The sequence below is a fragment of the Colias eurytheme genome, chromosome 3 (assembly GCF_061535395.1).
Source record: "Colias eurytheme isolate Ceu_HAF_F1 chromosome 3, ilColEury1 Martin Lab GWU primary, whole genome shotgun sequence".
Classification (NCBI taxonomy): Eukaryota; Metazoa; Arthropoda; class Insecta; order Lepidoptera; family Pieridae; genus Colias; species Colias eurytheme.
In genome coordinates, this window is record NC_142982.1 from 11,528,822 (window position 1) to 11,545,723 (window position 16,902).

The 16,902-nt window shown below is 33.1% G+C and overlaps 1 protein-coding gene across 1 annotated transcript; it reads right to left on the minus strand.

Annotated features, from left to right (window-relative positions):
* Window positions 1-14,533: 14,533 nt before the first annotated feature.
* LOC149909995 (uncharacterized) lies at window positions 14,534-15,484 on the minus strand. The gene has a single exon (XM_090120214.1). The coding sequence runs from the start codon at window positions 15,434-15,436 to the stop codon at window positions 14,534-14,536; it is 903 nt and encodes a 300-aa protein (XP_089976340.1). The 5' UTR covers window positions 15,437-15,484.
* Window positions 15,485-16,902: the final 1,418 nt, after the last annotated feature.

The window sequence follows — 16,902 nt, forward strand, 5'->3', positions numbered from 1 at the left end:
GCCTGAGAACTTATCTAATACACCAAGAAAGTCCTCTTCCCATTCCTTATATTGTACAGATTGAAATGTGTTTGCTTCATCGTATGCAAAGAAGTCGTATACCATGCTTGAGGTACCAAAACAAACAGGAAATTTAAATCGCTTTTTTTTGGATTCTTTGGCATATATTATATCCATTTTCTGCCAGTTTTTTAATTTGTAAGGTATTATTATTTAAATTTTCAAACATTGGGTGGTATTTCTGGTAAGTAACATCATGCTGTGGCTGAAGAACTACTGAGAAGTAGGGAAGATTCATCTCGCACCGCATGTAATGGCTGTAATTCTGCAGCAATAATATTTTGTTGATGGTAAAAATTCTGACTTTTTGGGTCTTCATTGTGTCTCAAATCAATATGTCGTATAATTCCGAAGGTATGGTGCTGGGGGTAAATGATTGACACTGTTATCATAGTGAAATCACTCCCGTAGGTCTACATTTCCTTCAAATCGTCATCTCAACTCAACGCCAGACTCTTCAGCTTCCGCCAGAGGTAGGGAGGGAATTTTTTATTGATTGCCAAGTCATGCTCCTCTAAAACATATTAAAAATAGAGAAAAATATATCAAAATTATGACGATGAAAAAGGAGGGCCTTATTGGCAACGTCCGTTACATAGGACATGTGAAGAATACCCTAGTATATACTCCAAGTTGTCAACGTCCGTTTTATGGTACATCGTATATAAACTAAGATTTGTATTCAAAATATTGTAAAATATGTAAAAATTATGTCAAAATACTATACTTACAATCGTATTCTAACTAATAATATAACATTATAAGCAAAATAGCCAAAATACTTACAGTTATTATCAATTTTATCGGGAGAGTCAAGAGATCCGTTTTTTGCAATTTTCAAATGGTCACCATTCGCGACTGTACTTCGCTTTGGTAAAAAAACCTACATGTACGCGAAGGACATAGCTAGTACCTTCCCAATATACCAATTAGCAAAGCTTAGGTCTGCTATAACAGCGCCAGCATGTGTGTAAATACTATGTCCTTTAAAACTGACGAAATCAATTTAAGGGTTATAATACTGCAACGCACTACTTTCATAAATGACCTATTTCATACAGCAGAGTATTTTCCTTTGCAAAATTCCTATAAAATATTTAACATGTGTTCCTTGAGTGTTTTTGCTCATACCATATTTTTTGTCAAAGAAACGCAAAGAAGTGTCACTTAATAATGAATCAAAATATAAATGTATCTTGAACTAGCAATCCGCCCCTGCTTTGCCCGTCGTACATGTTTACGTTTTCTATCCATAAGAACCATAATCGTACTTCAAGGAATATTATAAAAAATAACTAACGAAATCAGTTCAGCTGTTCCCGAGTTTTGCGCTTACTAACACATTTTGCGATTCATTTTTAGTATATAGATTTTTATATTATAAATTTAGTAATCGAGCAAAAACATATATTTTTATGATAACATTTAAACTCCATAATTTCTAAACATTATCTTCATTTAACAATTGAATGCACAACAAAATAATGTCCACAAACATTATGTTGATAAGAACTTCTGCCATTTTTCAAAGCGTAGGTACAATTGTTTTGAGTAGATAGCAGTGAAAAGCGCGAAATACGAGATAAGACTGAATGAAACCAACGGGAATGTGTTGTGAAACCTATTTTTTAAACAATGCGATGAAAGTACGTTTAAATAGTACTCTTTGAGCGCAGCGCGTCTATTATTTTTTTATTCTTTGTCCGCTTTCATTCTTAGTTGAAAGAATGATTTACGTATGTAGTGAAATACATTTGGGTTAAAGACTACGCAGTTATTACGGCGTAATAGTGCCAGTTTTATAAAAGACCATGTCATCTATACTAATATTATAAAAATAAATCTATATCTATACATATAATAAATCTGTAGAAGGGTCAATTCTATACATTGAAAATATTGAAAAAATAAATAGCAGGGGGTGTTACTGGATCGATACCAAACCCAAATATGTGATTAAAAAAATTTTTGTCTGTCTGTATGTGAAGACATCACGTGAAAACTAACGGTTTGATTTCGATGAAACTTGGTATAATTATACCTTATTATCCTGGGCGTAAAATAGGATACTTTTTATCCTGAAAAAATACGAAGAAAAAAAATAATAACTTTTTGTCATTGCGTACTAAGACTCCTGTAGAACCGCCATCCTGTTACAAATGACGCGAAATTTTGTGGGTCATTTGTAACAGGATGGCGGTTCTACAGGAGTCTTAGTACGCAATGACAAAAATAAAAATGATGGTCCGAACGCTGATACCGGATGCGTTAAGATACTGTAATATAAAATATAACAGTATCTTAAGATAAAATATTATAGTATCTTCACCGTGTGTGACGCGCTTTATACACATTTAATAGTTTACGTGCCTTTTTTCTTATGTTATTATACTGTACGGACACAACTGTCCGTTAATCGTCGTCGTAAAAAGTTATCTACATAACTTTATTAAAATTCAATCTATAAAGACCAACATGGTATAATATTATGGTACATGGATATAGAAAATAATTCAATTTGTTACGATTCATTAAAAACTTATCAAAATATTAGCCAACCTGAAATATCAAAATTCGCAAACAGCTTAAAACGCAACAAGGAAGAGCATCACAGATTGAATTACACAAGCGATGAGCATTGGCCATTGAGTACTAATGAGCATCAAATGGAATTTAGTTCAAATGTGCATTTCGGAGTACATGAACCCACGCTAGGCCCGATACAGCAAATAACATTTAAGTAAGCCGATCAGTACGTGGAACAAACAGCGATAGGATTAGCATGAATTACTCTGTTCGTTGTAATCAACCTGTTTATATGAAAAATTTATTAGGTGGGTTGAGGTTTTGTGCTGCAACTAAATGTGCTATAACCAAGAAGCTTGCTATAACGTCATGTTCTTTGCAACAGCAAAGCAAATATATTTCGGTAATTAATTCATATAGGTACATATTAGCTGTGCTCCGCGGTTTCACCCATATTGCTTCGTTCCTGTTGGTCTTTGCGTGATGATATATTATATCCTATAACCTTCCTCGATAAATGGGCCCCGATTTGAAGCCTATATATATCTAGCCTTCCTCGATAAAATGGGCTATCTAACAACTAAAGAATTTTTCAAATCGGACCAGTATTTCCTGAGATTAGCGTGTTCAAACAAACAAACTCTTCAGGTTTTTATAATACTAGCTGCTCCGCGCGGTTTCACCCCCGTGGCTCCACTCCTGTTGGTCGTAGCGTGATGATATATAGCTTATAACCTTTCTCGATAAATGGGCTATCTAACACCGAAAGAATTTTTTTAAATCGGACCAGTAGTTCTTGAGATTAGCGTGTTCAAACAAACTCTTCAGCTTTATAATCTTTATATATAAAAATGAATCGCAAAATGTGTTGGTAAGCGCATAACTCGAGAACGGCTGAACCGATTTCGATAATTCTTTTTTTATTATACTCCTTGAAGTACGAGGATGGTTTTTATGTAGAGAAAACGGAAATATGTACCACGGGCGAAGCCGGGGCGGACCGCTAGTATTAGTATAGATGTATAAGTACATAGATTAGAATATAGTCTTATCGCATACTTGATACAAGACTCAAATTTTAACAAGGGGTCTGATTATAGTAAATCTTGCTTTGGAAGAACCACGGCAGAACATTACTTTGATCACGTACTTGTCGGAAAATCGATCGTTAACAGGTGTGAAATGCATCTGCCTTTTATCCCAAGGGACATGGGACTTCACTTAAAGTTAGTTGGCAACGAATTATTGAACTGGAAGCACGTGTAGATGTAAAATGGTAAGGCATGTTATGCTTACTAATATGTAAAATGGTGTAAAGAAACGTGTTATTTATTTATGATTTTACATATCTATATTTAAAAAATAAAATAAATGCCGGAACGTGAAATTACGCGTTCAACAGAGAAAATTGCTTTTTTTCCTACGCAACGTTTGTCTTATTTCTCTAAAAATATAAGAGTCAATATTTCTAATTAATTGAACGACTTGTGACTTAATAATATTTTTAGATCGCATCCTCAACAAATATTCTTTGATGATTGAAAGATCAATCAATACAATAAGAAAAACTGAGTATTTAAAGGAGAATGTTCAAATGGTTGCTGTGATTAATAACTAAATACCTATCTTAATTATTTAATTACGTTAGTAGATAGTTTCTTAAGTAAAAATAAGTCTCTACTAGATAAAACACAATATTATGTAAAACGTATTAAATTGAACACGAGTAATGTCCTAACAAATGAACGTATTATTGCGCCGTGTTTACAATCATTACGAGTGCTATTGAGCGCATTTGGCCAGTGCAATAACGACCGAAATTATCACAAATGCGATAAGTACATAATCTGTCCGTATTCTGATAAATTTTTGGATGTAGTTCGGAATATATGTCCCTATTCTGGTAAACTTTTTGGGATGATGATTCGGCGTAGAAATTAATTTTTAATCCAAGGGTATTCCAACACAAATAGTGTATATTATGATTTTCAATGTTCAGTGTTTTAATTAATTACTTTTGATAAAACACTGTCATCTAATGTGAAGCAGATATTAATTCTTCACAATATATCACTGGACGATGTTTTTTTACCCTAAAATGATTTCAGACTTTTACAGAAATTGTTATAATCCGTAACATAACAATATGATAGTCATATTATTAAGTAAAGGCGAAGGAGACTCTATTTTTATTTGCAATATTTTACCTTGTATCTTCTGAAGGTGTCGGGTGATAAAATACTGATAATAAACAATTAATTCCCGGTATTACAGCAGTATAACGCTTAAAGAGAGGTTGAAGATCAGTTTGTAAAGTGATCAAGCATCATTCATAGTTTCTGTTTTACTTTATAAGCTGAGATATTTCTATATAAAGTAATGCAACTCCGTTACAAAGCTTATGACTGCATGTTTTGAGGTAAACGTCTTTATAACACAATATACATATTTAGAAGGTGCCTTATTTAGTTCTATGTTTAGTTTTTTGTTTGTAATTTATGCCAATTGTAGACCCTGTTTGTTTTATGAATCGAATTTTTGTCAATAATTAGTTTATTTTCATGTATTTAATTTTGTTTATAGGTATTTGACAAAATTTTTCTGATTGATATTAAAAAAACCGGCCAAGTGCGAGTCGGACTCGCGCACCGAGGGTTCCGTACAAATAAGTTTAAAATTATTAAAAAAAAAAATATTATGTGATGTAACTAAAAATTTATGGTTTTCGTAATTTTTCCTTTATCTATGCTATAAGACGTTGCTTCGTACCAAATTTCAAGATTCTGAGTTCACGGGAAGCACCCTGTAGGTTTTGATTCCCTTGCAAGTGTCGAAAATTTGCGGCATAAACGGCTGTATCTTTTGATTGCGTTGGCTTAGAAGTTTGATTTTTTCACAGCTTCAAGGGACAGTAAACTCAAACTCAAACTCAAACATTTATTTATTCAATTAGACTTCTTCTAGAAGCACTTTTGAAACGTCATTAGGTACATATTTTTAACATTTACCACCGATTCGGAAAGCAGTATCTACGGAGAAGAATCGGCAAGAAACTCCATAGTTGCTCTTTTTAATCATATCAGTTTTACAATTTTACAAATTACATATGTAACATTATAATAATTATATTAACATAATATGCCAAAGAACTGTCCTGTGGTTTTTACGCGACAACCCTCCATGGGTTTTTATCGTCCATATATTCCTTAATACTGTAATAGGCTCTCTGAACTAGTACATTTTTTATATAAGTTTTAAATTTAGAACTACTAAACTCTTTAATATTATGAGGAATTCTGTTGTAAAAGCGTATACCTTGACCCATAAATGAATTTTTAACTTTAGCTAGCCGGAAAAATGGCATTTCAATTTTATTTCTGTTTCTTGTGTCATAACAATGTCTATCTCCGACTTTTGTGTGTAAGTAAGCGTTATTGTGTACATATAAAATATTATTAAATATATACTGCGACGGTACAGTAAGGATACCAGTATTCTTAAAGAGATCTCTTAGTGAGTCTCGAGCACGCAAATTATATACAGAGCGTATGGCTCTTTTCTGTAATATAAATATAGTTTCTATATCTGCAGCCCTGCCCCATAGCAGAATTCCATAGGACATTATGCTATGAAAGTAGCTAAAGTAAACCAATCTAGCCGTTTCTTCATCGGTGAGATGCCTTATTCTTCTAACTGCATATGCAGCTGAGCTGAGCTTAGCAGCGGTGGTGGTAACATGGGTCCCCCATTGAAGCTTCTCATCTAATGTCAAACCAAGAAAAACAGTCGATTCCACAGGGTTTAATACCTCCCCGTTTAAAATAATATTCCTTTTCACCTTTTTTACATTTGGGAGGATAAATTCTACACAATTTGTTTTTTTTGTATTTAATAGTAAATTATTAGTATTAAACCAATTGGATATGCGTAAAAGAGCAGAGTTTACTTCGTCAACATTTGTGTCATGTCTATCCACATTAAATATTAATGAGGTGTCATCTGCAAACAGTACTATTTCACACATATCCTCCAAATAATAAGGTAGGTCATTAATATACACTAAGAACAAAAACGGTCCTAAGATAGATCCCTGCGGAACACCTATGTTAATCGGCGCACCGCGAGATTTCTCTCCATTAACGACAACGGTTTGTACCCTGTTCTGAAGATATGAAGCTATGAGATCCTGAGCTAAACCTTTGATACCATAAAAATTTAGTTTCCGTAATAGAGTGGAATGTTCTACACAGTCAAAAGCCTTAGAAAGGTCACAGAATATCCCCAAAGCATTCTTTGAATTTTCCCATGCTTTGTATATATGTGACAAAAGAGCTACTCCGGCATCAGTGGTAGAGCGCCCCTTTGTGAAACCATACTGTTTGGCGTGCAGTAAACCATTTGATGCAAAATGACTACTTAATTGGTTTAAAATTAGTTTCTCGAAGACTTTGCTCAAAGTTGGTAATATGGAAATTGGCCTATAGTTATCACTGTCTTCTTGGTCACCACTTTTAAATAAAGGAATAACTTTGCTAAACTTTAGTAACTCAGGGAATATACCACAGTCGCAACACTGATTAAATATAAACGCCAGTTGATTGGCAATGTTTTCTATGATATTATTTACTAAATTTACAGACATACCCCAGAGATCACATGTTTTTTTTTAAATTTAATGTTTTAAAAGTTTTAACAATTTCATCAGTAGACTTGAGTAATTGATATAAATTTCAGCTTCATACCTCCACGCGTTTCTGAGAAAAAGGGTCTTGACAGACGGACGGACGGACAGACGGACAACAAAGTGATCCTATAAGGGTTCCGTTTTTTCCTTTTGAGGTACGGAACCCTAAAAAACGGACGGACATATTAACTTGGGATAATATAGCATAGCAAATTATTAATTTTGAAACTCGTTCATAATATAATATGATATCTAAAGAACAGTCTTTAATTTCTTTGAATGTTTGCTTATGAAAATATAAAATTAATATTTTAAAAGTTAATATTACTCACTCACTTTCTACTAAAAGTCATATGACATTTTAAGGCTTTATTATACGTGATACACCTTTAAAAGTACATTCCAGTGAAATAAAAATCCCGAACTGAAATCGTTTCATCAAAAATTCGCTCCAAAATCGACAGACACCTGTCAGTTAACAGAAAACGCGTCGGTGACATTTCAACGACTAGCCTTTAAAATGGTACCTATGCGAAGTTTATATCTATCTTTAATAGAATAATAGCTATACAAGCTTTTCCATTCGGCTTCATCCGCTTAAAGGTAAATTTTCATAGAAATTATATACCGTGGTAAAAAGCCTATATCTATCTAGTCCTATGACCTATCTGCAGACTAAATTCATAATTACCTTTACCCTGTTAAACCGTGAAAAAAGGACAAACACACAAAAACACTATAGCATTTATATTTATAATATTAATAAATTCGTGTTAGTAACGCTTTCTCTGCTAAATCCCTGAATCGATTTTTGAGCTATTGAGTTGAGATAAAAAGAAAGCCGACATAAATAGATTCTTTTTCAACATATAATTTATAACTTATATTATTAATTATTAAAAATAAAATTCAATATCAATAGAATAATACCGTTTCTCATAATTAGTTTCCCATACGAAAATTCCGATGAAAATTTTCCTCTATGATTATAATTGAAAAATTGATATCATACATTCGTACTGAAATTATTTTATTACATTATATTGTTGGGAACAATCCGCGCTAATTACAAATTAATAATTATGAAATGAAATGTGGTTCATTTTAAATTACTCTCTTTATTACCTGTGATAACAACGTATTACTGCATTGGCGGGTTAAAATATATTTTTAGGGCTGATTTTTCAATCCTTGGTTAATTCTAATTGTCCGTTTTTGACAGTTTACAGGTGACATTTTAAAATGTTCGTGTAATACTTTATTGGACGGATAAATTTTAACCAAGGATTGAAAAATCGGCCCTTATTGAACCTTGATAAAGGGAAATAAAGTAGAAGGATAGAAACTTGACGAACATGGAAAATAAATACAGATAATACAAATACAATAAACAGAAAATACCAACAAAGTCTGGTTGTCTGGACACCTAAAAAAATTCTGATATAAAGATATGGATTTTTGAAAGAATTTTACGCATTGGTTCAGCAGTTTTGTAGTTCAAACACATGCAATCAATGTTTTTCTCTACAGAACAAGAGTCTTAAGATAGCCACGATAGGACATATTTCTGTAAACTTAACAAATATGTGAAGCTGCTTTAAAAATTATTGTCTAGTACCTAATGTTTGAAATATTTTATTTGTCTAAAAACTCTCAAGCAAAAGTGGGTGAGAAGCCTCCAATATAATTTTTGTATCCTTAAAAAATTGGACATTAATAACACAAACGATATTAATAAATTGCAATTAACAAAACAAAAATAAGTACTTCTCATAGTTCCTGAATTTATTACGCTACCATAAGGGTGTAAATACACGATCAAGTTAAACCACTTACAATGTGTTATGTCTTCATTCTCTACATGTAAACCTATTAAACGTTGTAGATATATCTTATCATATTTGTATGAATAATTTATTAACATGTAACGACTACGTTTCAAAGTCATTTACAAGATCGTGTCTGTGAATTAGAAATAAGAGGCTGTTGGTATTTAGATCAAAGGTTTTACCACAGATAATAAAATACTATACTAGTACTTTTACAAATAAAATATTATTATTTAATATATTATAAAATTAGTATATTATAATAACCAGGTTTAAAGCAAAGAAAAGTAATTTCGATTGTTTAGTTTTCAATATTATAATGATCAAACAATTTTAATGAAAATTCTTTAAAAAATTGTATCTAAATTATTTGATGGGTGGGACAAAGTAAACCTTTCATCATCGTCTGTTACTATAAAATTAAATAACGATTTAAAAAATCAAGTCTGTGTTTTATAATTTTAACGAAATCATGTTTAACCTTTAAAATTTAAATATAGACTCGCTTTAATGGGTCTGGATTTTATTTTTTACATTATTTAGTAAAATGTAAAGTAAAATATAGGCGGGAGCTTCATACCTAGGTATATCTTGAAAACTTAACCTACCAATATAAAATTCCCGTGTTACAGTGTTTGTAGCCAAACTCCTCAGAAACAGCTTGACCGATTAATATGATGTTTTTATTCATATTTCAGTAGTTCTAAGAATAGGTCTGAATGTATATCTCTTCTCAGTAATTGTGGTGCACTGGCAGAACAACATTTACCGGGTCAATTGATACATTTATGTACATAGCCATATCTAATATTATAGAACAATGTCTTTCACAAAATATTTTACCCAATATCGCTAAAGAACGATTACAATATCACTCTACAAACCAAACTCAAAATTAATCCCATTATCAATCCGTACAGTCGAGTGCAAAACTCTTAATCTCGCGATGGTACATTGAAATGACAGCGACAGTACACAGTCCCTTTGTGCACGGACAACAGATCCTTCCGGTAATGTAAATTCTTTGTCAGATAGAACGCGAATTTAGCGCGTCAGAGCGCTAACCAGACGCCGAATTGTGTTGAACTTCGCGGTAACGTACCGTCAATCAGAGCTAACTATTTTATATGCCAAATCCTTTGTTGACTTTGCCAGATATAACGCGTACTGGGCGCACGACAGAACGCTAACCTAACACCAGCTTTGACGCTGGATTTGTATAATACTGTGCGCTAATTGCTCTTACAGATAGAACACCTACATAGCGCCTTAGAGCTTATACTTGACGCCACGCTTCAACGCTGACTTGTGCTATATAATAATACGATGCATTACTGAAGCGTAGGTACATAACGCACGTGGGAGAGTTGTGCCTTTTGTTTGACTGAACACGTAGTACAACATAGCTCGACGTCATATTGCGTCCGGTTAGCACTCTGACGCGCTAAAATCGCATTCTATGTGACAGAACCATAAGAATTTGGGATTTTCACTCCCCGAGCGATTTGGAAAGTTTTCCCGCGGTATTATAAGGCTTAAGTAGGCTCTATGTATAGACGATAAGGTATCTAACGGAATCCTATCAGTATTTTTTGTCTGACAGTATAGAGGTGTAGGAGACATTTATTATGACGTGGCTCTTTCGGTATTGGATACATCAGAATATTTACTTAGGCAACTACGATATATTTTTTGGTATTCTGGTTAAAAATATATAATAAAATATTATATAGAAAATGTTTATTAAAATTTTGATTAAAATGCAAATATACGGAATTTATTAACTGTTTCATATTTAAATCCATACTAATATTATAAATGCGAAAGTAACTCTGTCTGTCTGTCTGTTACTCAATCACGCCTTAACTACTGAACCAATTTGGATCAAATTTGGTATAGAGATATTATGATACCCGAGAAAGGACATAGGCTACTTTTTACCCCGGGAAATAGGATAGATTTTATCCCGGAAATCCCACGGGAACGGGAACTATGCGGATTTTTCTTTGACTGCGCGGGCGAAGCTGCGGGTGGAAAGCTAGTTTTCTTATATCAAGTAAACAGTAGAGTTAAAAGTAGAAGGTATTTTTTTAGTAGCTTACCAGTAAGATGCTATGAAAGAAAATACCAACACTCATTTAGACAAACAAACAACGTGTAAGTGTAAGTATACATCTATAAGTAACTTGGTATTTAATTCAAAGATTTAAGCTTTTCCAATATCAAGTAATTTAAAAAAACAATCAATCATCAATTCAAAACTCACACCCACATTCCCAAAAATAAATAACTACGAAAAGTTAAAAGTCAGAATATTACCATTTTACTTCTATTTTACGAAGAAACATTTTTTCCAATATCCATTCGCTTTAACAGATTTATTGGGAAATTCGTTTTAAACGATTTTGGCCAACCGCGCGTGTTATTATGAATTCTTCTATTACACGGGGTTTAATGTACCTATATCCAACCAAAGGAATAAAGCCAAGAGGCTTGCTTTCAATTATATTTAGAGATAATTTTTCAATCCTTGGTTAAAACTTATTCGTCGAATAATGTATAAAACTACCATTTTAAAAACGTATTCTTATTGCCCGTATTTGACAGTTTACGTGACATTTTAATTTTATCGTGTAATACTTTATTGGATGGATAAGTTTTATCCAAGTTTTATCCAAGCATTGAAAAAAAGGCCCTTAAGGAAATTTCCTTTAAAATTGAGTCTTTCAACTGATGTAACTGAACGATCGAGATTTTTTAGATGTAACTTCTTCACTTTTTAAAATAACTTTTGAGCATTTTCAAAGAATCGTTTATAGGTTGATTAATATAGTCTGTGGATATTAACTTAATAATTTACAGTAGTAAAGAATTTTTCAAATCGGACCAGTAGTTCCCGACGTTAGCGCGTTCAAACAAACAAACAAACTCTTCATTAAGTATAGATATACAAGCCAATTTAACTATAACCTCAACTACTATTCACAAAATCCTTTTTTCCAAACGATGCAAACGTCCTCGCAGTTGAAATTTATATGATCCGGTCTCTGTTCCACAGAGCGATTATACTTTAGAATGCACTTCCATAAATCTTGTTTGGTTCATGCAAATGGCGCAAGCTAAATTATGAAGACACAGCCTGTGAGATTAATTGCACATCCCAGTAGACGAGATTAGGTTTTGCTAATGGAAATCTGTTTTTGCCATTTTGTATTAATATTGTATGATGCTGACTTATTTACTAAGAGGACCATGATGTCTTAAAGCAGCGCAATTATAGTGTCGAAAATAAACATAGACAAGGAAGGAGATAGGTCGTTAGCGCCATCACTTTCTTGCACTGGAAATAAAACTGCTTTTAGATGTTATGGAAAGCACCCAGGTTTGGAATTTCAACTGAATATTTATACTCAAATCATAGTAGGCCATTTTATTATATATTTTTCTCTTCATTCATTCTTATCCATTCATTTTTTCATCCGAATTTAATTAAGATTCCTATAGTTTCTAGAAGATTATCGATCTTGATAATTGCGCATTAAATCAGATTACTTCAGAAAATGTTCAGTTTTTTCAATAAGATGTATGAAATTTTTATCTTTATCAGTCCGCACGAAGACGGGATATGCAGGAAGGATATCCATCAAGTGATACGCGGACAAAATTGTGGGCAACAGCTAGTGGTATAATATTTGTGACTAGATATTATAGTTTAGTGGCTGATAAGGATAATGATATAAGCTCCTTTTTACCGCATAATCTCATTCCCACAGGAATTTCCCGTAACCAAGCGGGCCTCGGAAACCTAGTACAAGCATAAATAAATAAATAAATAAATATTTTAGGACATTATTACACAAATCGACCTAGTCCCACAGTAAGCTCAATTAAGGCTTGTGTTGTGGGTACTAGGCGACGATAAATATAATATTAATTAATAAATACATATTATATAGATAACACCCAGACCAGATAATATTAATTAATAAATACATATTATATAGATAACACCCAGACCCAAGAACAATTAATAATTGAGTTCATCACACAAATATTTGCCCTGACCGGGGATCGAACCCGGGACCGTCGGCTCAGTAGGCAGTTACTTTACCAGTGCGCCAACCGCGTCGTCAAATGTACAATCTTATTAAAATAAAACCTGAGAGCGTATAATGTAATCAGTTCAGAACAATGGGTCGGGTCTTCTTTGCACAATAAAACGCGTCGTAAACTCATGGACAGATAAGCAATTATCTCCTTTTGTTTATTGCTACATCCGTTTATCGTAGTATGGGCGAAGTGAGAAGATTATAGATAATAATTATTTAAGATTATTAATTTCAACTAGAAGAGTTCAGAATTAGACTGTACGTGGTGTTCTTCGGCAAATACGGATTGATTTTGATGGTTGTTTTCAGTTTATGTATGAATTCCTGTAATTTGATGGGAATTAAAACTCTTGATAAATAAATGGCGATGATATTATGTTTTTTTTATTATTATTATAGAGCATAATGATAGATTTTCATCACTTAACATAATATTGTATGAAGTCAAGATTGTTTAGTCATCGCCAAATGAGTTGGTAAGCGTGAAACTCGAGAACGGCTTGACCAATTTTAGTGTTCTTGATAAGGCGTAAAGAAGAAGAAGGCGTAGAGAGAAAGCACGAACAAGGGGCAATAGGAAAGAATGATTGATGCTCCTGATCCAGGTTTCAAACATTTTCTTACTTCCACATTAATAACTGCCAGATTCTAAGCTTTTTTCGATGCCCAAAATGAAAAAGGAGGTTATCTCACTTACAACAATGACATTGCCAAAAGATAGAAAGAGATGGGAAATACGAATAGAATTAAATACTATTTCGCTTTTAAATTAAGCCATAGCATGAAGCTTAGTATTAACGGGCCGTAGCTTGCTTTTAAAAAATATTGACGCAGCCGATCGTTAATTTGATTCACTGCTCTATGCAATGGGATATGGCTTGGTTCTGATGGAATAGCAGTTTTAATTGGTCTGTGGTTTTAAAATTCTGATGATACTATATTTTTCATATATTGAACTAAATTCGGCCTGAAATGAAATGAAAGGCAGTGTCGTCTGTTTGTAGTCTATAATTAATAATGAATAAATAAAACAAATAATAAAACAGCTTTTATTAACACTAGAGCGCTCGCGCCTAAAATTTTCCTTGAGTGCACGCGTGGGTCACATATGTCACCCAATACGACGCACGATTTTTTTCATAAAATCGTAGTTTAAAAAGTAAACGAAGTACTTATTTATGAATCAACTTTATTTTTATTTATTTATTTATTTATTTATTTATTGAAACAGAATCATTCTTTGTACTTACAGTAATAATACCAAAGCATACATAGATGATAGAATTTAGTAACAATATGTTAACAAAAATACAAACAAAATGGAGTTACATACTATGTGCATCCAAGTACCTGATACAGAGGTCTAGGACAGTATTTGTACTGCTAGCAAAAATGTCAATTGTGGCATCGGAGGCTAGCACACGATTTAACAGATGAAGGGCCGAGTGTGTCGGAGCGGTGCCGGCCGCCTGCGTCCGCACACAGGCCTCCCCGAACAACGGCCGGCGGCGCAGCGACACGCCGGGAGGCGGCGCCCACAACCCGCACATACCCAAAGCGACAGGATTGTCGACGCGATTATTTAATAATAAGTAATAGTGAATTAAGAGAGCAAGTTTTCGTCTCAATTCAAGTGTATTTAAGCCAACCATGCCTATTACGAAAAGAGATGGATACATGTAAGGATAATATCCGTAAAGTTTTAAATACAAATAACGAGCAAACTTTCTTTGAACCCTCTCAAGCAGTAGAGTGTATTTCTTTTCGTGAGGGCTCCATATTATTGCATTGTATTCCAATATACTGCGTACGTAGGCCGAGTACAATACGACGACAGTGTTTCTATCCTGAAACCTCGCCGATTGCCGTACGATAAAGCCGAGGGATTTGTACGCTTTTTGACACACAGCCTCAATATGTTCATTAAACGTTAACGTTTTGTCAAAAAGTATTCCTAAATCGCGGATGTGGTCGACTCTGCGCAGCATTGTGCCTTCTAAGCTGTATGGATATACAATAGGTGAACGCGAGCGAGTGTATGTCATTATGTTGCATTTTGAAATATTAAATTCTAATTGATTTTCATGGCACCAAGAAGTCAAATTTATTATGTCATTTTGTAAAGATAAGCAATCGGAATAAGATTCGATAGTTAAAAATAGTTTTAAGTCATCTGCGAACATGAGACATTGGGCTGATCTTAGTACATTAGGAAGGTCGTTTACCATGACCAAGAAATGAGTAGGTCCTAAGGTGCTGCCCTGACTTACGCCAGAATGCACCGAATAAGGATCGGAACGTAGACGTCCGAGTTGGACGTATTGGACGTATTTTTTTTGTTTCATCATTTTAAGTGATGAAACAAAAAAAATATTTAAAATATTTTCTCATTTTACTTAAATTATGAGCTAAACATAAACCTCTGTGAAAAGTAACTGATTTTTTACTTATTGTGATCAATCACTTTTTTTTTACTTTGGAAACTACAAATTTGGTAAAAATAATCATCTAATTATAAAGTTTAAGAATAAGTTGTTCTTATCCAATAACATTTTATTTTCAATAAAAAATAAGTATGTCCTAGCACTCGAATATGAGTATTTTAATCCGATTTTAGTTACCCATTATATTAATAATTTCTTAAAAGTATAAATTGATCATAAGAGCAGTAAAAAATAAAAGCGGTATACTTGATTTTCACTCGTAATTGTATGATTTCAAAAACTTCCTAGAACGCTCGCGCGGGGGACATGCGTCACCCATGTACTTTTATATTTTCGCAGAGTACACTTCGTTGCACCAAGGAAGCTGACACGCTGCTAAAATGTCCGGTGATTGGTAGTCGGGGAATACCTGGACAACAACACTCAAGCACGATTCTTTAAAAAAATATTTAGCAATATATAGCAGTGGGTGACCTATGTCCCCCGCGCGTGCGCTCTAGTGTTAAATTACACTGTACATTAATTATGGATGGAATGGAATGTATTATTAATATGGATTCGTAAGAAAGAGAGTTCATTATTTAAAATAATAAAAAATATGAAATATTGAATATTAGAAATATACAGTCAATTTATAAATTGACACATATTTTAATACGTTAATACATTACTAACAACTACTACGAAATAGAATTCATCTCTATTTATTACTAGCGGTCCGCCCCGGCTTCGCCCGTGGTACATGTTTACGTTTTCTCTACATAAAAACCATCCTCGTACTTCAAGGAATATAATAAAAAAAGAATTATCGAAATCGGTTCAGCCGTTCTCGAGTTATGCGCTTACCAACACATTTTGTGATTCATTTTTATATATAAGAAAGATATAAATAAACATATTTTCATTAATCGGAAAAGTAATAAAACATTATTTTTTATTTTGAAGGATTAACAGATAATCTCTTAAAAGCCGACGTTATTACGCACTTTATTTTGGAGCTTTAGGTTATTTTTATTTAACAAAAGTTAGGGTTAAGCGAAACAAAAATAAATTAATTTCCAACGATTTTTTGCGGGATATGTATCTATATTTTAGATTATAGATTCACTTAATGGATACAAAAGTATAATTATGATAATATGCAGGGATCCATTTATCCTAATCCGTACTAATATTATAAATGCGAAAGTAACTCTGTCTGTCTGTCTGTTACTCAATCACGCCTAAACTAAAAACCATAAACCAATTAA

Bases quoted from the DNA above. Each gene is read 5' to 3' on its own strand.
- LOC149909995 (XM_090120214.1), bottom strand. From the start codon at position 15,436: ATGGTAAACGACCTTCCTAATGTACTAAGATCAGCCCAATGTCTCATG.